Consider the following 19650-nt stretch of genomic DNA (forward strand, 5'->3'; position numbering starts at 1 on the left):
CCCCCCCCCCCTCGCCCGCGGGGCCGGTGCTCGGCGCTGCCCGGGCGGGAGCGGCGGGGACTGAACCGTCCCGAGCCCGACTGAACCGAACCGGACCGGACTGAGCCCGACCGAACGGGCCGGTCCCGCCATGGCGGCGGCGGCGGGGCCCGCCGGGTTCCAGTTCGCCATCGATCGCGGCGGCACCTTCACCGACGTCTTCGCCCGCTGCCCCGGCGGCCGCGTCCGCGTCCTCAAGCTGCTCTCCGAGGACCCGGCGTACGGGGATGCCCCCACCGAGGGCATCCGCCGTGTCCTGCAGGAGGTGCGGCCGCTGGGACCCCCCCCGGGACACGCCCGGGAGCCCCCCCGAGATCACCCCGGGACCCTCCTCCCGATACCCCCCCGGGGTCACCTCTCGCACACACACCACGGCCCCCATGGGACACCCCCCCTGCGAAATTGCAGCCCCCCGGGGATCTTCTCCCAGGACCTGCCCCCACAGCTGCCCTCCCAGGACCCCCACTGGGCTCCCCGCAGGACCCCCGGGCCCGAGCCCCCCCAGACCCCCCCCATGCCCCCTCTCGGGGCCCGTCCTGTCCAGACCCCCTGCCCGGGGGGGCCGGGGGGGTGGCACGGTGCAGCCCTGGGGTTGGGGGTCTGCAGTGGGGCTGGGGGTCCACGGTGGGGCTGGGGATCCGTGGTGGGGCTGGGGGTCCATGATGGGTCCACAGTGGTGCTGAGGGTCCGCAGTGGGCTGGGCATCCATGGTGGGTCCGTGGTAGTGCTGAGGGTCTGCGGTGGGGCTGGGGGTCCGTGGTGGTGCTGGAGGTCGGCGGTGGGGCTGGGGGTCGGCGGTGGGGTGGCAGGCTGACACCCGGGGTGTGGGCAGGAGAGCGGTGTGCCCGTGCCACGGGATCAGCCCCTGGACGCCTCTGGCATCGAGTGGATCCGCATGGGCACCACGGTGGCCACCAACGCGCTGCTGGAGCGCCGGGGTGAGCGCCTGGCGCTGGTGGTCACCCGCGGCTTCCGTGACCTTCTGCACATCGGCACCCAGGCCCGGCCCCGCATCTTCGACCTGGTGAGGCATGGCACTGCGCCAGCATGGGCTCGGGGTGGCACATCCCCGTGGCCCACAGTGTCTGGGATTGCAGTGGCACATCCCAGTGTGATCCACAGTGTCTGGGATTGTGGTGGCCCATCCCCATGTGACCCACATCCTCTGGAGTTGTGGTGCCCCATGCATGTGACCTGCCACATCTGAGATCAGAGTGACACGTCCCCATGACCCACAGCGTACGGGGTCGGGGCAGTACGTCCTTACGTCACCCACATCATCTGGGATTGTGGTCACACATCCCCATGTCCCACAACATCTGGGCTCAGGGTGGCACATCCCTGTGACCCATAGTGTCTGGGATTGGGGTGGTGTGTCCCCCTGACCCACACCATCCAGGCTCACTGTGCCACGTCCCCATGTCCTGCGCTCACCAGGCTTGGGACAGCCCACCCCCGTGACCCACGCCACCTGGAACCGGGCTGGCACATCCTCGTGACCAGCACCATTCTGGCTCAGGGCAACATGTCCCCACATGACCCACACCATCCGTGCTTGGGTTGGCACGTCCTCGTGTGACCCACACCAGCCGGGCTTGGGGCAACGTGTCCCCGTGCCACCCACGCCATCCTGGCTCGGTGGGGTCCGGCGCGTCCTCTGCCCAGCACGGACGTCCTTGGCGACATCGGGAAGTCCCCGGATCCCGGGTGCCGCATCCCGTGAGCACTGCTGGGCCCCCGCCACGGCCCCGCGCCAGCCCCGGCCCCACGCCAGCGCCCTGGCCGGCCGGTGGCCAGCAACGGCTCCAGCAGTGCGGTGAGGCCGGCGCAGGGGCTGCCTCATGGCGGTGGGGTGTCCCCCGGTAATGTCCTTCCCCCCCCGCCCCCCCAGGAGGTGGCTGTGCCGGAGGTGCTGTACGAGGAGGTGATCGAGGTGGACGAGCGGCTGATCCCACACCAGCCTGGCTGCCGCCTCCCAGGGAAGGAGACCCTCCCAGTGCTGGAAGGTGAGGACCACCACCGTGGGGGAGGTCAACAGGGTGGCATCCCCCGCCCTGTGACCCCACCCCGGCTGTCCCCAGGCTCCACGGGGGCATCCCTGCTGGTGCAGCGGCCGCTGGAGCTGTCGGCGCTGCGGCAGGAGCTGGAAGGTGTGCTGGCCCGTGGCATCCGCAGCCTGGCCGTGTTGCTGCTCCACTCCTACGCGTGAGTCCTGGGAGGCCCTGGGGGAATGGGGGGACACGGCCAGACCCCTGCGGCCGACACTGTCCCTGCTCTCCCCGGCAGCTGGCCCGGCCATGAGGAGCAGGTCGGGGCGCTGGCACGGGAGCTGGGGTTCCAGCACGTCTCCCTCTCCTCTGCGGTGGCGGCCATGGTGCGGGCGGTGCCGCGGGGCTACACAGCCTGCGCAGACGCCTACCTCACCCCCTGCATCCACCGCTACCTGGAGAGCTTCCGCGCCGGCTTCGCCCACCAGCTGCGGGTGAGTGGGGCTGCCAGGACCCCACCATGGGCAGCCATTGCACCAGGACCCACTGACAGTGCCCATCCTGCCAGGACCTGCCATAAGTGCCCATCCCACTGGGACCCCCACACGAGTGTCAATCCTACTGGGGCACCTCATAGGTGCCCATCCTGCTGGGACCCCCCATGGCCACTTCTCCCACTGGGAGCCCCTCATGGGCACCCATCACACCAGGACCCCTGCCACAGGCACTCATCCTGCTGGGACCCCGTGGGCACCCATCACACCAGGACCCCCATGGATGCCCATCCTGCTGGGACACCCCCCCCCCCACCAAGGGCAGCCATGAAACCAGGACCCCCACGGACACCCATCACATCAGGATCCCCCACGGGCACTCATTCTTCCAGGACCCCCACCATGGGCACCCATCACACCAGGACCCCCCCATGAGTGCCCCTCCGTGCACCCCTTGCAGGAGGTGCCGGTGCTGTTCATGCGCTCGGACGGGGGGCTCACCCCCATGGAGCACTTCAGTGGGGCCCGTGCCATCCTCTCTGGCCCAGCCGGCGGCGTGGTGGGCTACGCCATGACCACCTACCATCGCGAGGACGGGCAGCCCGTCATCGGCTTTGACATGGGAGGTGAGCGGGGCCAGGGTGGGGGTCCCACTGGGGTGGGGGTCCAGCCGGGGCTGAGCCACCCTCCCCAGGTACCTCGACGGATGTCAGCCGTTACGCTGGCGAGTACGAGCATGTCTTTGAGGCCAGCACCGCCGGTGTCAGCATCCAGGCGCCACAGCTCGACATCAACACCGTGGCGGCTGGTGGTGGCTCCCGGCTCTTCTTCAGGTGGGTGGGGGGTGGGGGTCCGGGCACCCATGGGTGCCCTGGGTAGGGCATGGTGGTCCAGCTGGGCTGCAGCACAGCAGCACGGGCACAGCTGGGACCCTCCCACTCCCACCAGCATCTCCCCTCCAGGTCCGGGCTCTTTGTGGTTGGCCCTGAATCAGCGGGCGCCCACCCCGGCCCAGCCTGCTACCGCAAAGGTGAGTGGCCACGGTGCTGGCGGGTGCCACGCCACCGTGCCGCCACCGTGCCGCGCTCGCTGTCCTCATCCCCGTCCTGGTGCAGGGGGTCCGCTGACCGTCACCGATGCCAACCTCTGCCTGGGCCGCCTGCTCCCTGAGTACTTCCCCTGCATCTTCGGGCCGGGCGAGGACCAGCCGCTGTGCCGGGAGGCGGCGGCGGTGGCGTTCGGCGAGTTGGCTGCCCGCATCGATGCCTTCCTGGCCAGCACCACCACCGGCACCCACCAGCCCCTCTCGGTGGAGGAGGTGGCCATGGGCTTCGTGCGGGTGGCCAATGAAGCCATGTGCCGGCCCATCCGCGCCCTGACGCAGGTAAGGTGACCCTGGGGGGGGTGGCGGTGGCAGGGGGGCTATGGGTGCCCGGTGTCACTGTCGGTATCACCACTGCTGTATGTGTGTGTCACCTCGCCAGGCCCGGGGCCACGACACCGCCCAGCACGTGCTGGCCTGTTTTGGGGGTGCAGGGGGGCAGCATGCCTGTGCCATCGCACGCGCCCTGGGCATGAGCAGGGTCTTCATCCACAAGTAGGTGCAGGGTGGGGGGCTCCATGGGGACCTCCCCTCTGCCAGTGGTGCTGGACTTGGGGGGGGGGGGGGCTGATCCCACTGGGGTGGGGGCACCCAAGGGGTGTCAGGATGCCCCCAGCCCTGGGTAGATGGTGTGGGTTTGGGGGGGCTCTGTGCCACCCACCAAGCTGAGGGCCCGTGTGCTGCTGGGTGGAGGGTTCGGGGGTCACATCCGCAAAACAATGCGTTGGCTTTGGGGGTGCCCCAGGGCGCAGGGCTCAAGGGTGTCACAGCCCCCCCCAGGCAGATAGGTTTGGGGGTGCCTTGGCCCCCAGGCAGTGGTGTTGGGTTTCGAGGTGCCCCAGTCCCCAGGTAGATGAAGGAGGTTTGGGGGTGTCCGAGGTCTGCACATGGATGTGTTGTATTTAGGGGTGCCTCAGTCCCTAGGGGGATGCATTGGGTTTGGGGATGCCCCTGGGTGCTGGGTTTGGGGGTGCCCTTGTCCTCTGGCAGATGCTTTGGGCTTCGGGGTGCCCCTGGCTGTGGGCTTCAGAGGCCCTGTCTCCGGGAGGATGTGTTGGGTTTGGGCTTGCCCCAGTCCCCAGGTGGCTTCAGTTGGGGTGCCCCTCTCACCAAGGGATGTGTTGGGGTTTGGGAGTGTTCCTGGGTTTGGGGGCCCCATCCTTGGGAGGATGCCTTGGGTTTGGGGTTGCCCATGGGCATGGGGTCCAGGGGTCCCATCCTGAGAGGATGCTTGGGTTTTGGGGTGCCCTGCTCCTCAGGTAGATGCATTTGAGGGTGCTCCTGGGCTCTGAATTTGGGGATGCCCCTGTCCCCAGGGGATGGGATGGGATTGGGGGTCTCATCCTGGGAGGATGCTTCAGTTTGGGAGTGCCCCTGTCCCCAGGGGATGGGCTGGCTTTCGGGGTGCCCCTGGGTGTGGGATTCAGGGGTCCCATCCCAGGAGGATGCCTGGCTCATCAGGTAAATGCATTTGGGGGTGCTCCTGTCCCCAGGGAGTGGGCTGGGTTTGGGGGTTCCATCCTGGGAGGATGCTTGGGTTTGGGGGTGCCCTGGTCCTCAGGTAGATGTGTTTAGGAGTGCCCCTGGGCTCTGGATTTGGGGGTGGGGTTCAGGGGTCCCATCCCGGGGGGATGCTGTGGGTTTGGGGGTGCCCCTGGGCGTGGGGTTCAGGGGTCCCATCCTGGGAGGATGCTCTGGCTTTTGGGTGCCCCGCTCCCCCAGGCGGTTTGGCTGGGTCAGGGGGTGCTGGCGGGCCAGGGGGCTGCAGCCCCTGGGCAGCAGTGTGGGGGGGCATCGCGCAGGTACAGCGGGATCCTGTCGGCCTTCGGGCTGGCGCTGGCGGACGTGGTGCACGAGGCGCAGACCCCCTGCGCCCTCCGCTACGAGCCGGCCGCCTTCCCTCGGCTGGATGAGCGCATCGCTGCACTGGAGCGGGAGTGCCGGGATGCGCTGCGGGCGCAGGGCTTTGCCGGGTGAGAGGCTGGGGGTCCCCGGGGAGGGATGGGGATGCTGGTGTCACTGCTGCTGACAGGGCTGCCTCGCAGGGAGCAGATCCGCACGGAGGCTTTCCTGCACCTGCGCTATGAGGGCACCGACTGTGCCCTCATGTGCTCCGCCAAGGGCCACCCACCCACGCCGCGCTCCTGCCACGCCGGGGACTTCCAGGCTGCCTTCACCAGCCGGTGAGTCCCAGCACCGTGATCCCCCTCCCAGCACCACAATCCCCCCTCCAGGCACCACGATCCCCCTCTCCTGGTACCACAATCCCCACACTGTGATCCCCATCCCAGCACCATGATCCCCCTTGCAGGCACCACTATACCCTGTGCCAGCACCGTGATCCCCATCCCGGTGCCGCAATCCCCATCCCGGTGCTGTGATCCCCATCACGGTGCCATGGTCCCTGTCCCAGCACCACAATTCCCATCATGGTACCATGGTCCCCATCCCGGTACTGTGGTCCCCATCCCAGTGCCGTGGTCCCCATCCCAGCACCACAATCCCCATCCTGGCACCTCCACACCATGCTCAGGGTGGCGGGGGGTCTCCTGGTACCCCTTTGTCGCAGCTGGCACCCGCCCCCCTCTTGCAGGTACCTGAGGGAGTTCGGCTTCACCATCCCTGACCGGCCAGTGGTGGTGGATGACGTGCGGGTGCGCGGCACGGGCAGCAGCGGCATCAGCTGCGAGACTCCCCTGGCCCCCAGTGGGAAACCAGCGCGTGTGGAGACGGTGAGAGCAGGGGGGCTCAGGGGGCCTGGGGGAGTCTGGCAGGGCAGGGGGTGACCCGGCGTGGGGCTGGGGGCTCGGGCTGGGTCCTGCAGGTGACGCGGTGCTACTTCGAGGAGGGTTACCTGGAGACTCCAGTGTTTCTGCTGGAGGAGCTGGCCTGCGACCACACCATCCCCGGCCCCGCCATCATCATTGACAAGAACAGGTAGGGACCTCTGGGGGGGGAGATGGGGTGGGACCCCGGGGAGCTGGAGGGGACCTTGAGAGGGTGGTGGGACCCTGAGCAGCTGGTGGGGAGCCCAGGGAGCTTGGGGGGAGCCCACGGAGCTGGGGGGACCCCAGAGAGCTGGGGAGACCTTGGGGGGCGGGGGGGCCCCTCAGGGATTTTGGGGGGACCCCAGGGAGCTGAGGGGTCCGTGGACATCTGGGGGGACCCAGGGAGCTTGGGGGGGTCCCCAGGGATCTTGTGGGAACCTGGGGAGCTAGTGAAACCCCAGGGAGCTGGCGGGTCCCTGGGGATCTGGGGGACCCAGGGAGCTTGGGGGGACCCCGGGGAGCTGGTGGAACCCCAGGGAGCTGGGGGGGACCCTCAGAGATGGTGGGTCCCTGAGCAGCTGGTGGGAAGTTGGGGGGGACCCCAGGAAGCTGTTAGGGAGCTCTGGAGGCTGGTGGGACCTGCAGGAGCTGGTAAAGAAACCAGGGAGCTGGTGGGGTCTCCAGGGAGCTGGTGGGGTCTCCAGGAAGCTGGGGAGGATCCCAGGAAGTTGGGGGGGGGACCCCAGGGAGTTGGCGGGACTCCGGGAAGCCCCATGCCCTTTAGCTCCTGGTGTCACCGCCTGCCTCCTCCAGCACCATCGTGGTGGAACCTGGCTGCACCGCCAGCCTCACCAGGTTCGGTGACGTCTGCATCGCCATCGGCTCGGGGCGCCCGCGCCCCATCGGCCCCCAGCTTGACGCTGTCCAGCTGTCCATCTTCTCCCACCGCTTCATGAGCATCGCAGGTGGGGGGGTGCCCCCCAGCCCTGTCTGGGGCAGGGGGACATGGCGGTGGTGGGGGCTGGGGTATGGCTGGTGGGGCCAGGGGGTCCCAGGACCACCCCAGGAGGCAGGAGTGGGGGGGCTCTGTGGGACAGCGGCGGCTGGTGTAGGGCAAGGGCTGTCCCCTGAGGGTCCGCCATGTCCCCCACGCAGAGCAGATGGGCCGCATCCTGCAGCGGACGGCCATCTCCACCAACATCAAGGAGCGCCTGGACTTCTCTTGTGCGCTTTTCGGACCAGACGGGGGGCTGGTCTCCAACGCCCCCCACATCCCCGTCCACCTGGGCGCCATGCAGGAGACCGTCCAGTTCCAGGTAGGAGGGTCCCCAGGATCCCCCTGGCACCCCCCTGGGGACCTGCTCAGCCCTTCCTGGTGCTGCCACAGATCCGCAACCTCGGTGAGGACCTGCGGGAAGGGGACGTCATCCTCAGCAACCACCCCTGCGCCGGGGGCAGCCACCTGCCCGACCTCACCGTCATCACCCCTGTGAGTGCCGGCCAGTGGCCAGGGACCCCCCCCAGGGTTCAGGATCCCCCCTCCACTGGGCCACCAGCTCAGTGCTGGGCTCCCCTCAGGTCTTCTGGCCAGGTGTCCCCAAGCCCGTCTTCTTTGTGGCCAGCCGCGGGCACCATGCAGACATCGGGGGCATCACCCCCGGCTCCATGCCCCCCCACTCCAAGGCGCTGCGGGAGGAGGGGGCTGTCTTTGTCTCCTTCAAGCTGGTGAAAGATGGCATCTTCCAGGAGGAGGGTGGGTTTACACCAGGGTGACAGGGACGTGGTGGGGATGGCAGGGACACGGTGGGGAAGTGGTGGGGGTATCAGGGATGTGGTGGGGACAGTGGGGACTTGGTGGGGATGGCAGGGATGTGGTGGGGGTGGCGGGGACGTGGTGATGATAGCAGGAACACGGTGGGGATGGTGGGGATGCGGTGGGAATGGCAGGGATGTGATGGCAATGGCAGAGAGGATGGGGATGGGGCGAGGATGGCAGGGACACAGTTGGGGTGTGGTGGCAATGCCAGGGATGCAGTGGGGATGTGGTGGACGTGGCTTGGACACAGTGAGGATGCAGGGGGAATGGCAGGGGCATGCTGCGGATGGCAAGGACGTGGTGGGAATGGCAAGGATGTGATGGGAATGGCGGGGACGTGGTGGGGACAGGCGCCTTCCACCCCACTGCCACTCACTTGTCCTCCACAGTGGTGACGGAGGCCCTGATGGCACCGGGCCGCATCCCGGGCTGCAGCGGGACCCGGAACCTGCAGGACAACCTGTCGGACCTGCGGGCCCAGGTGGCTGCCAACCAGAAGGGCATCCAGCTGGTCACCGAGCTCATCCGCCTCTATGGCCTCCCGGTCGTCCAGGCATACATGGCCCACATCCAGGTGGGACCCGCCACCCCCCCAGCCCCCCCGGTCCCCCCCGGCCCCACCGTGACGCCCGCCGTCCCCAGGCCAATGCCGAGGTGGCCGTGCGGGAGATGCTGAAGGGTTTCGCCGCACGCTGGGGCACTGCGGTGGAGGCTGAGGACCGCATGGACGACGGCTCGCCCATCCGGCTGCGCGTGCAGGTGGACCCCCAGGAGGTGAGCAGGCGGGAGATCCCCCCCATCCCCGATGTGGGGTTTGGGGGAGCCCCTCAGCTGGGTGGGGGACACACATGGGGTTACCCCTCATGCCTGGTGTCCCTGCAGGGTAGTGCTGTCTTTGACTTCTCGGGCTCGGGGCCGGAGGTGTACGGTAACTGCAACGCGCCACGCGCCATCACCCTGTCCGCCCTCATCTACTGCCTGCGCTGCATGGTGGGCCAGGACATCCCCCTCAACCAGGTGGGTGCAGGACCCCCAGCTGCGGGAATCCCCCCCCTGCCCCAAGGCTGCGGACCCCGCCCCAAGACTGTGGGACCCCCCCAAAGCTGTAGAATTTCCCCCCAAGACTGTGGGACCCCCCCGCTGTGGAACTCCCCCCCGGGCTGTGGGACACCCTGGGCTGTGGGACCCCTGGGCTGTGGGACCCCCCCAAGGCTGCAGGACCCCCAGGCTGTGGGTCCAACCCAGCGTTGTGGGACTCCCACCTGCAGCACCCCTGAGGCTGTGAGAAGCCCCCTGGGCTGCAGGACCCTTGGTGGTGAGACCCCTGGACTGTGGGACCCCCGAGCTGTGGGATCCCCAGTTGCAGCACCCAGGGGCTGTGGGACCCTTCAGTACCCCAGTCAGGCACTCTCAGGGGAAGCTGCCAGCCCCTGATGGGGGGCTCAGGGCTTGAGACGGGGGGTCCTGGGACCCCAATCCCCTTGTGTAGTGGGGGCCCTAGGACTTTGTTCCCCTGGGAGGGTAGTCTGGGACCCCTGGTACAGGAGGGTCTGGGCCTCTGGTCACTAGGAATGTGGGGGTCCTGCTCTCCTGGGGGGTCCTGCTCCCCTAGCATGGGGTCTGGGCCCCTGAGCCCCGGGGTAGGGAGGTGGGGGGCTCGGGGTGCTGCATATGTGTGGCAGGACCCATGCGGGGGCCAGCTGGGACCAATGGGCCACCTGTGTGTCCCCACACCAAGGGCTGCCTGGCCCCCGTGCGAGTGGTTATCCCCAAGGGCTCCATCCTGGACCCCTCGCCCGAGGCTGCCGTGGTGGGGGGCAACGTCCTCACCTCCCAGCGCGTGGTGGATGTCATCTTTAAAGCCTTCGGCGTCTGCGCTGCCTCACAGGTAGGGACGAGGGTGACAGGTCCCAGAGTGCTGAGGGTCCCAGGTGCCGAGGGTCCTCGGGGTCCAGTGTGCAAGTGATCCCAGGGGTCTGGGGTCCCAGGGTGTCAGGTCTCCTGGGGAATGGGGGTCCCAGGGGGTCTGGGGTCCCAGGAGTCAGAGATGCGGGGTGCTGGGGGTCCCAGGAGTCTTGTGGTTTGGGGGTCCTGGGGGGTCTGGGGTCTTGGGAGCCTTGGGGTTCCTGGGGTGCCATGGGTCAGGGTCCTGGGAGTCAGGGCTATAAGAGGTCTGGGATTTTGGGGGTCCTGGGGTTCAGGGGTCCCAGGTGTTGGGGGTGCTGGAGGTAAGAGGTCCCTGGGTTTGGGGTCCTGGGGTGCCAGAGGTCCTGGGAATCCTAGGTGCTGGGGGTCGGGGGTCCCAGGGGTGTTGGTTCCCACGGCTCCCAGGTTGCCAAGGCTCTGGGATGCTGGGATTCCTGGGGGTTGGGGGTCCCAGGGGTCTGGGGTGATGGGGGTCAGAGGAGTTGGGCATGTAAGGGTGCCAGGGGTCCTGTGGCTTGGGGGTCCTGAGGGGTCTGGGGTCCTGAGGAGTCTTGGGAGTCCTGGGATGCCAGGGGTCTGGGGTCCTGGGAGTCAGGGTTATGAGGGGTCTGGAATGTTGGGGATCCTGGGGGTCAGGGGTTCCACAGTTTGGAAGTGCTGGAGGCTGGGGGTCCTGGGGCGCCAGACATCCTGGGAGTCCTAGTGCTGGGTGTCGGGGGTCCTAGGAGTCAGACATCCTAGGGGTATGGGGTGCCAGGGGTCTCAGGATGCCAGAGCTCTGGGGTGCTGGGGGTCCTGGGAGTCAGGGGTCCCAGGAGTCTGGGATGTGGGGTGTCCTAGGGGGTCAAGGGCCCCGGGGGCCGGGGTTGCTGGAGATCCCAGGGGTCAGGAGTTGAGGGTGCTGGGTGCCGGGGTCGCCAGGGGTCTGGGGTGCTGGGGGTCCCCAGGGTCAGATCCCTGGTGGGGGCTGTGTGCCCCCCGCCGCCCCCTGCCCTCCATCCTCAGGGCTGCATGAACAACGTCACCTTCGGGAACGAGCGGGTGGGCTACTACGAGACGGTGGCCGGGGGCGCAGGGGCTGGCCCGCACTGGCACGGCCGCAGCGGGGTCCACACGCACATGACCAACACCCGCATCACTGACCCCGAGATCCTGGAGCAGCGGTGGGTGCTGGAGCCTGGGGGGGAGCACGGGGGGGCTGCCGGGGCCCTGCCAGGACTCACCCCGTGTGTGTCTCCCCTGCCAGGTACCCCGTGGTCCTGCAGCGCTTTGAGCTGCGGCGGGGCTCGGGGGGCTCAGGGCGCTGCCGCGGTGGCGACGGCATCGTGCGGGAGCTGCTCTTCCGTGAGGACATGGTGCTGTCGGTGCTGAGCGAGCGCCGTGCCATCCGCCCCTACGGCCTGCGAGGTGAGCGGGGACCCCCCGCCGTGGCCCCCAGCGGCCCCCCATTGCCCCCTGACCCACACTTTGCCGCTTAGGGGGCAGCCCCGGCGCCCCGGGGCTCAACCTGCTGCTGCGCCGCGACGGCCGAACCATCAACCTCGGCGCCAAGACATCAGTGCCGGTGGAGCCAGGGGTGAGTGTCACGTGGGACCCCCACACACACCCCCCCAGCACCCCTGCACCCCCCGACGCCCCGTCTTCTCCCCACCGCAGGATGTATTCCGCCTGCAGACCCCCGGCGGGGGCGGCTTTGGCTCCCCTGGGGATGGGGGGGAACCCGAGGAGACGGCTCGGCCGCTGGCGCCGCAGAGCTTTGCGGAGCGTGGGAGCGTCTTCGAGTACCGCCGGGCGCAGGAGGCTGTCTGAGGGTCCCTGCCCCCTGAGCTGCGGCTGTGGGGCAGCCCCAGCCCCGGCTACGCACACCCCGTGGGGCAGCCCCCTCCCCTGCCTAGGTACGCACACCCCGTGGGGCAGCCCCCTCCCCCGCCTAGGTACGCACACCCTGTGGGGCAGCCCCCTCCCCCGCCTAGGTACGCACACCCCGTGGGGCAGCCCCCCAACCCCAGACACACACAGTCCGTGGGGCAGCCCCCCGTTCCTAGATACAGTCTATAGGGCAGCCCCCCAACCTCAGATATGCACATCCTGAGAAGCATCCCCCTGGTCCTAGATATGCACACTCCATGGGGCAGCCCCCAACCCCAGATACACACACTCTGTGGGGCAGCCCCCCCATTCCTAGATACGCACAGTCCGTGGGGCAGCCCCCCAACCCCAGCTATGCACATTCTGTGGGGTAGACCCCGAAGCCTAGCTATGCACACTCAGTGGGGCAGCCCCCCAACCCCCGCTATGCACATTCAGTGGGGCAACCCCCTACCCCAGCTATGCACACCCCAAGGGGCAGCCTTCGTCTCCACACCTCAGGCTCCCACCCCCCACCCCAAGGCAGGGGGGGACCAGAGGGTCACTCTGCCGTGGGGCAGGGCTCAGGCTTCTGCTGTGGGGCACCTTCTCCTCCCCATGGCACTGCCTCCCCCCCCCCCAGCCCCTCTCCTTCCCAGCTCCGTGCCTTTCAATAAATGAGCCTTCGGGCCCTTCCCGTGTGGCTGTGTGTGTTGGGGGGGTAGGTGTGCTCCTGGGGCTCGCCTGGTGCCCCCCAACCCATCCTGCTGCCCCCCAGCCTCATCGAGCCCCGAGAGCTCAGCCCCATGTGCCTGGGCTGGTTCCTCCAGACGCCGTGCCCCGGTTGGGGGGTCCGGCTGCCCCATGGCTCCCTCCACCCTGATCCCCCAGCGCCACGGGGCCGATGCCAGCACAGCACCCACTGCACTTGAGGCCTTTATTTTGCACCAGAAGCTAAAACTGCTCGGGCACCGGAGCGTCGCCGGATTGTTGCCAGATTGTTGCCATGGCTCAGGGGGTCGCAGGGGCCACATTGAGCCGCAGGACCACGGGCAGGTGGTCGGAGCGGGTGGCCAGTTGGGTGATGACGGAGAACCCTGCCACCTCCTGCTGGAGAGAGGGGCCGTCAGGGCCGGGGACACAGGGGGGAGGTTGGGCACCCCCCACCCTGTGGTGCCCACGCTCACCGTCTGCAGCGGCGGGTCCCTGTGGTGCGGGCGGTAGAGGATGTAATCCAAGCGCCGGCCCTGCCAGGGGCCAGGGGCTGCCGGGTCGGGCTCCCCGCTGGAGAGGATCGGGCCCGCCAGGTACTGGTGCCTCCCTGACGGCTGCGAGAGGGTCCTGTGGAGCAGGGACATGGTAGCACAGGGACATGGTGGTGTGGGGACACAGTGGCACAGGACATGGTTGGCATGGGGATGCGGTGGCATGAGGACGTGGTGGCATGGGGATACAGTGGGGTGGGGACATGGTGGGACAGGGATGTGGTGCCATAGGGTTGTGGTGACACAGGGACACGGTGGTGCAAGGACACAGTAGCATGGAGACATGGTGACATGGGAATGTAGTGGAACGGAGGTGTGGTGACACAGGGACATAGTGGCAAAGGGTTCTGGTGGCATGCGGCCACAGTGGCACAGAGGAGTGGCATGGGAACACTGGCACAGGGATGTGGTTGCTCATAAACATGGTGGCATGGGAACCTGGTAGCACAGGGGACGTGGTGACATCGGGGATGGAGGGACCCCCACCACCAGCGCTGCTCTTCCAGGCTGGGTGGCTTGGCTGGCACATCCCGCTCCCCACCTCAAGGCCATGGGTGGCTGTCCCTGCAGGACACCAGCCCTGTCCCACCCCTGTCACCTCTTCAGCTTCTCCGGAGTGGACACGGGCTCATCGTAGATCTTCAGGTAGTTGAGCAGGGTGCCTGTGGATGGCAACGGGCTGTGAGTGGGACCCCTGCTGCGTCCCCCTCCATAGGCACTGGGGACAGGGATGAGGGGGCTGGGGGAGGCAGGTCCCACCTATGGCCCAGGGTGCATCCTGTCCGGGCCCCCGGCGGCAGGGGTCCTGGTAAACCTTGAAGAGCTGGTGCTGCTGGTTGAGCTCGTCACCTGCAGGGAGGGGGACACGTCTCTGCCATCAGCCCCCACCAACCACCAGCACCCTCCGTCCCCCCACCCCCCTGCCCCCCATCACCCCCCCGACCTCGGGAGCAGTTGTCGAAGTTGAGGTCCCCGCAGAAGATGTCGAAGGCCACCACGTCCCCGCGCTGCTCCTGCTCCTCACGGAAGAGCTGCAGCCAGTGCAGCCCCAGCGTCAGCTGCTCATCCCGGATGGCGGCATCGGCTGTGGGATGGGGACACACACACACGGTGTCATCGATTGCCCCGGCACCGCCAGGTCACCCCAGTTGGGTGAGCAGGAGCGTGGCCCTCACCTGCGGGTGCCTGCAGGTGGGTGCAGCCGATGTAACCCACGACCCTCTGCCCCTGCACCGAGCCCAGCAGCACCTGGGGGGCGAGTGGGGAAGGCAGCACCCTCAGCAGGGAAATCACAGCACCCTGCCCGCTGCAGCAGAGGAGGGAGGGGGGTTACCCACTCACCTGGACCACCAGCAGCCCCTTGGCAGCCAGGGCATCCTCGCGGGCACCATTGGGGAAGCCGTGGTACCGCACGGCCAGCAACGGGTAGCGGCTGGCCAGGAAGAGCCCGCTGTTGAGCAGCTTCAGCCGGCGGCCCCAGAGCCCGAGGGCACCCACCTCAGAGAGTATGTGTGGGAAGATGCTGCCCAGTTGCTGGCGCAGGCAGGTGGTGGCCCTGCCATCGAAAACCTCCTGCAGGCAGATGAAGTCAGCATCTGCTGGGAAATGCTCGGACAAAACCGCCGGCATGGGCTCTGCCGCCACCACTGCCGCGCTGCCAGGGGGCTGCCAGGGGGTGGAGAGGGTCCCGCCGTAACTGTTGACCTCGCCTTGCCGTGGCTTAACTAGGCTAGCCCGGGCGCTGGGAGGGTCCGGTGGCACCTGGGTGAGGTGGCGGGCGATGTAGACGGCACGCTGTGGCGTCTGCCCCAGGTTGCTGAACTTGGCCAAGCCGCTGGGCATAAGGCAGACATTGGCACTGAGGAAGGTGAAGGTCCGGCGCTGTCGAAGGTCCCACGGCTGCACCGATGCTGTGCCTGCCGTGTACTGGTAGGCAAAAGGCCGCCGCACTGCCTGCACAGGCAGCCACAGCAGCAGCCCCAGGGCAGCCAGGGGCAGCGAGAGCAGCAACAGCACGACATACACCGATCCGGCCAGCCCCTGCCTGGTGCAGCTGTGGCACCGTCCACACCGCTGGAGCCGAGCCTGCCTCCGCTCCTCCGTTGTCTGCCGCAGGTCAAGGAGGCTGAAGACAGCCCAGGAGCTGGGGGTGAGCAGCCACCGGGCCAGGCGGTCCAGGGCCACCAGCACCCGGCTGGGGAAGGGGGACTCCCGCAGCAGCATGTGGGGGGTGTCGGTGGGCACTGGGTGGCTGGGCAGGGGGTTGAGGGGGAGCACGACGTCCCCTCGCTCCTGCGTGGGGGCTCTGGTGCAGCCGGCACGACCTACGGGAGAGACCCCAGATCAGGGGTGGTGGGGACAGTGCAGCCTAGAGTGGGAACCCCCCCACCCTCATGCTGGCTGCCACAGCTGAGTCACCACCGTGGGAACTTCCCATGGCCAGGACCGTCCCACACATCCCTGGGAATAATCCCACACATCCCTGGGAATCATCCCACACATCCCTGGGAATTATCCCACACATCCCTGGGCTCTGCTGAGGGTGGAGAGAAAGCACCTGCAGCGTGTGGCGGGGGCTGGCACGGCTGAAGCAGGGCTGCTGGCCCCTGCCGTGTCCCTGAAGGGTCCCAATGGGGTCCCCGGGCTCCCCAAAGCCACCTCAGGCGGGTAGAACCAGGAGGGCATGCTGGAGCCGGGGCCTTGCTCAGCACCCGATGGCATCTCTCTGCGTGCCACGGGGCCCTTTGGTCCTGCCCTGTGTCACCGGCACCAGCCACCCTTGCCCCCTGCGCCAGCTCCTGTCCCACACCATGCCCCCGCAGCACCACCCCACCGCCACCCACTCACCTGCCTGCTGGGCTGGGGGGGGTCAGGGACTGCTGTTCCCCCTGTCCCCGGGAGCCCCGCTGGCTGCCGGCATGGCACACGACTGAGCCGCGGCAAGGTGAGCCCTGGCGAGGCCGGGACTGGCCAGCCTGGCCTGACGGGTTCCCGGCGCCTCCATGCCTCGCGGCCGTGCTACAGGCCAGGAACCGGCTCCTCGGCCCAACACCTCATGCTGCCCATCCGCCTCCTCCTGCCCCTTCACCCGCGGCTGGTGACTCCTGCCTGAGTCCTGCCTGACTGCAGCCTCACACCCAGCCGTCCTGCCCTCCCACATCCGCTCCCAGCACTGGGGACGCTGGGGACAGCAGGGATGCTGGGGTCACTGGGGACAGTGGGGATGCTGGGGACAGTGGGGATGCAGGGGTCACTGGGGACAGTGGGGATGCTGGGGTCACTGGGGACAGTGGGGATGCTGCGGTCACTGGCCACAGCAGAGCCTCTGGGTGCCCTTGGCTTGGGGGTCTGAGCTCCCCCTGCCCACCAGGCTGCCCCACACTTGCCCACCAGACCAGAGCTCTTGGCTGTGGCTACTCCGGCTTCATCCCCCCAACCCTGAGGCACCAGTGGGGCTTCGGCTCCATGTCCTCTCCTGCCATGGGGGTCCCTGGGGCAGAACCCCTGAAGAACCGCTCCGCTGGGGGACATGGCTCTGCGGCAGGAGCCCAGCAGGGTGCTCTGCCCCACAGTGCCATGGACAGCCCAGGTGGCACGTGCAGAGGGGATGACTCAGCCCAGGTGCTGTCACTTCCCGGCCATGTGGGCATCCCTGACTCCCACGGGAAGGTAATTTGCCATCACGGGAGTGTGAGTGTGTGCAGCCCGGCTGGGAGCAGCCCCACCTGCGTGGCAGCACCGGGTATGGGGTGCTGGGATCCCCCAAAACTCCTGGCCCTCACCCAGAGGGGTCAGTGCAGGCAGCTGCCGCACATCGACCCCGTGGCACTGGCAGTGCCGGAGGGCTCTGCCCTGGTAGCAGGGGCAGTGGGCACTGCCCCGCCGTGCAGGCAGAGCGGGCATTGTTCTCACAGGTCTGATGCGGGCATGGTGCCCACGGCGCTGGCAGCAGGCAGCAGCATTGTCCCCGTGGCACTGGCAATAGCAACGGGCATTGCACCGTGGTGCTGGCAGCAGCAACAGGCATTGCCCTGCAGTGCAGGCAGCAGCAATGGGCATTGCCCTGCGGCACTGGCAGCTTCACCCCAGCACATGCTGCACCCAGGGCCGTGTTTGCCCAGCAGCCGGCTCCGCAGGGTGCGGCAGCCGAGCCCTCCGCGCTGCTGGGTGCCGCCTGTGCCACACTGCCCGGCAGCTCTGTCCCAGCCCTGCCTTTGCTGGAGGCTTTTGGTGGCCGGGGGGCGAGTGGCACCTGCCCCGGTGCTGCCGGTGCTGCTCCCTAACCCGAGGGTCAGGCAGTCCCCGAGTCGCCTGTGCTGGCTCCCTGCCCACGCCGGCTCCCTGCCCGTGCCGGTTCCCTGCCTGTGCTGCCCCGCCACCGCCAGTCGTGCCACTCCTCGGGGCCACACTATGTCCTGCATCCCTGCGTGCCCCCCACTCACCTCCCTGCCCTGCGGTGCTGGGGGCCATCGCCGACGGCACCAACGCCTCCGCCTGCCCAGAGGGGCCTGCACCGCTGCTGCCGTCAGCTTGTGGCCACCGTCTGCTCAGGGCCACCGCCTGCCCGGCACGCCGGGGGCTCAGCACACCGCCGCTGGTGCCGAGAGCTCAACAGGTCACAAACATCCGCTCACCGCCGGGCCGGACCGTGGTCTAATTAGCCGCGGCCCCGTCCGTGCCTGGTTGCCATCCAGCCCTGGGCCGGCCGGCTGGCCGCATTCCTGCCCTGGGTGCGTGGCAAATGCCGCCCTCTGTCACCAATACACCGGCAGCCCCCTGCTGCCACCGCCGTGCCAAGAGGTGCCGCCAGCCGCCCCCCAGCGCACCATGTGCCGGGGAGATTGCGGGCAGGGGTCCGGCCGCGGCGGTGGGCTGGGGAGCCGGCGGCCGCTGAGCTGCTGGCACTGCACCTTGCCCGTCCGGTGAACACCCACGACTGGTTTTCCCAGGGCTGTAACCCCTTCTCTGCCGCGACCTGGCCTGCGGGCATGCTAGGACTGCCGAAATGGACTGGAGGCGGCTATGACCAGTGAGGATGAGGTGGGGAACGTCAAGTGAGGAGGCATCACAGCCGCCTGAGCCAGTGCCTCGAGGATGAGCCATCATACCTGAGCCTGCCACGGTACCGTGGGTGGGGGCCAGACTGTGGTGGGGATGGGGGTGACTGGAACACCCCAAAGCCCACAGCACCCGCCAAGCAGCAGCACTCAGCCCTCTGTCTGCGCAGCCTTCATCCGCGTCACCCCCCAGCTGCCACCATCATCTTCCGGCTGTGCCAGCCCCAGGGGGGTGTGACAGGATGCTCCCCCAATTCCTTCCGCTGGCACCAGTCCCAGAGCACCCATGTTTTCCAATCCAGCATGATGGCTGCACAGTGACCCACCTGCGCCCGTGGGACTGCCTGCCTGACCCCACTTCGCCTGGCACAGACCCCCGGCACAGGGGTCCACACCATCCCCCTCACCTACCTGGGAGCTGCCGCGTGCCCCCACCCGAGGGTCACCGGTGCTGCTGGCAGGGCACAGCCTGGCACGGCACGGCAGGGGGTTCCCTCTGGGGCCGGTTGGCCCCGAGCGGCTGTTTCCCCTTTTTGGCTGTGGGAGGAAGTGGCCACAGGCAGGAAGGGTCCCCACACACACCCCCGGCCCCCCAGCCCTGGCCCCTCTGCCGTGCCACTGCCGCAGGCTCCCTGATGCCCAAATCCCCCAGACCTGGCCCCTCTGCTGGCACCCTGGCACCCTGGCACAGCCTAATACAGCCTGGCACAGCCTGGCACAGCTCAGCATGAGGGTCCCAGCCCACCATGGTGAGACCCCTGCTGAGGCCCTGACCTGGCTGTGCCATGGGGCCCAGGGGATGCTGGCGGTGCATCCTGGGCAGGGGCAGAAGGGGATGAAGTTTCCCATACTTGGGGTTCCCCCACCACAGCACCATGGGTGCCCTGGTGCCAATTCCTGGCTTTCACTTCCCCATCCAATCGGCTTCCCCTGCCCGCATCCGAAAGGAAAAGGAGCGCGGTCTCTACCGCAGTGTGACCTCCTCTGCCCTGGCACTGCTGCCTGCAATGCTGCCTGACCGCAGTTCTGCTGCCTGCACCCCGGCTCTGCTGCCTGCAACCTGACACTGCTGCCTGTACCCCAGCACTACTGCCTGTACCCCGGCACTGCTGCCTGCACCCCAGCTCTCCTGCCTGCACCTCACACTGCACAGACCGGGTATGGGGTGCTGGGCTCCATCTGGGGCTGTGCTCCCCTTGATCCTCCACTGTCCCAGCTGCTGCTGGAGCTGCCGGAGCTGCCAGAGCTCCCAGAGCCATCTCACAGGGGTGTCCCCAAGCGGGAGCAGCCATGGTGACAGTGGCACTCGTGCTGCGCAGGGTGCCCACTGTAACCACTGTGGCCGAT

The 19650-nt window shown here is 68.3% G+C and overlaps 2 protein-coding genes across 12 annotated transcripts; one reads left to right on the plus strand and one right to left on the minus strand.

Annotated features, from left to right (window-relative positions):
* The first annotated feature begins 6 nt into the window (after positions 1–6).
* On the plus strand, positions 7–12673 carry OPLAH (5-oxoprolinase, ATP-hydrolysing). 8 transcript variants are annotated; one of them, XR_013927259.1, is made up of 26 exons: positions 7–304; positions 872–1063; positions 1931–2045; positions 2121–2244; positions 2326–2521; positions 2982–3147; positions 3216–3354; positions 3484–3551; positions 3637–3905; positions 4006–4118; positions 5426–5596; positions 5669–5806; positions 6217–6355; positions 6448–6560; positions 7205–7356; positions 7552–7880; positions 7970–8144; positions 8597–8781; positions 8850–8981; positions 9090–9224; positions 9946–10095; positions 11139–11296; positions 11380–11540; positions 11612–11709; positions 11790–12067; positions 12107–12673. XR_013927259.1 is itself a non-coding variant. In XM_080381670.1 (26 exons), the coding sequence occupies exons 1-26, from the start codon at positions 131–133 to the stop codon at positions 11940–11942; spliced, it is 3879 nt and encodes a 1292-aa protein (XP_080237796.1). In that variant the 5' UTR covers positions 7–130; the 3' UTR covers positions 11943–12673. The 8 variants fall into 8 exon arrangements, 5 of the variants coding, with proteins under 5 accessions (XP_080237796.1, XP_080237795.1, XP_080237794.1 ...); XR_013927260.1 differs by having other exon boundaries at positions 11790–12028; positions 12068–12673; XR_013927261.1 differs by having other exon boundaries at positions 11790–12028.
* Positions 12674–12904: 231 nt separating this feature from the next.
* On the minus strand, positions 12905–18798 carry LOC308061537 (sphingomyelin phosphodiesterase 5-like). 4 transcript variants are annotated; one of them, XM_080381694.1, is made up of 8 exons: positions 18715–18798; positions 14588–15570; positions 14422–14494; positions 14190–14330; positions 14006–14095; positions 13845–13908; positions 13169–13322; positions 12905–13088 (listed from the first exon to the last, which is right to left on the minus strand). In XM_080381694.1, exons 2-8 carry the CDS (start codon positions 15467–15469, stop codon positions 12993–12995), a joined length of 1500 nt encoding a protein of 499 aa, XP_080237820.1. In that variant the 5' UTR covers positions 15470–15570; positions 18715–18798; the 3' UTR covers positions 12905–12992. The 4 variants fall into 4 exon arrangements, with proteins under 4 accessions (XP_080237820.1, XP_080237817.1, XP_080237819.1 ...); XM_080381691.1 differs by lacking the exon at positions 18715–18798 and adding an exon at positions 17689–18700; XM_080381693.1 differs by lacking the exon at positions 18715–18798 and adding an exon at positions 18355–18699.
* Positions 18799–19650: the final 852 nt, after the last annotated feature.

The sequence above is a fragment of the Falco punctatus genome (genome assembly GCF_963210335.1).
Source record: "Falco punctatus genome assembly, chromosome: 3".
Classification (NCBI taxonomy): Eukaryota; Metazoa; Chordata; class Aves; order Falconiformes; family Falconidae; genus Falco; species Falco punctatus.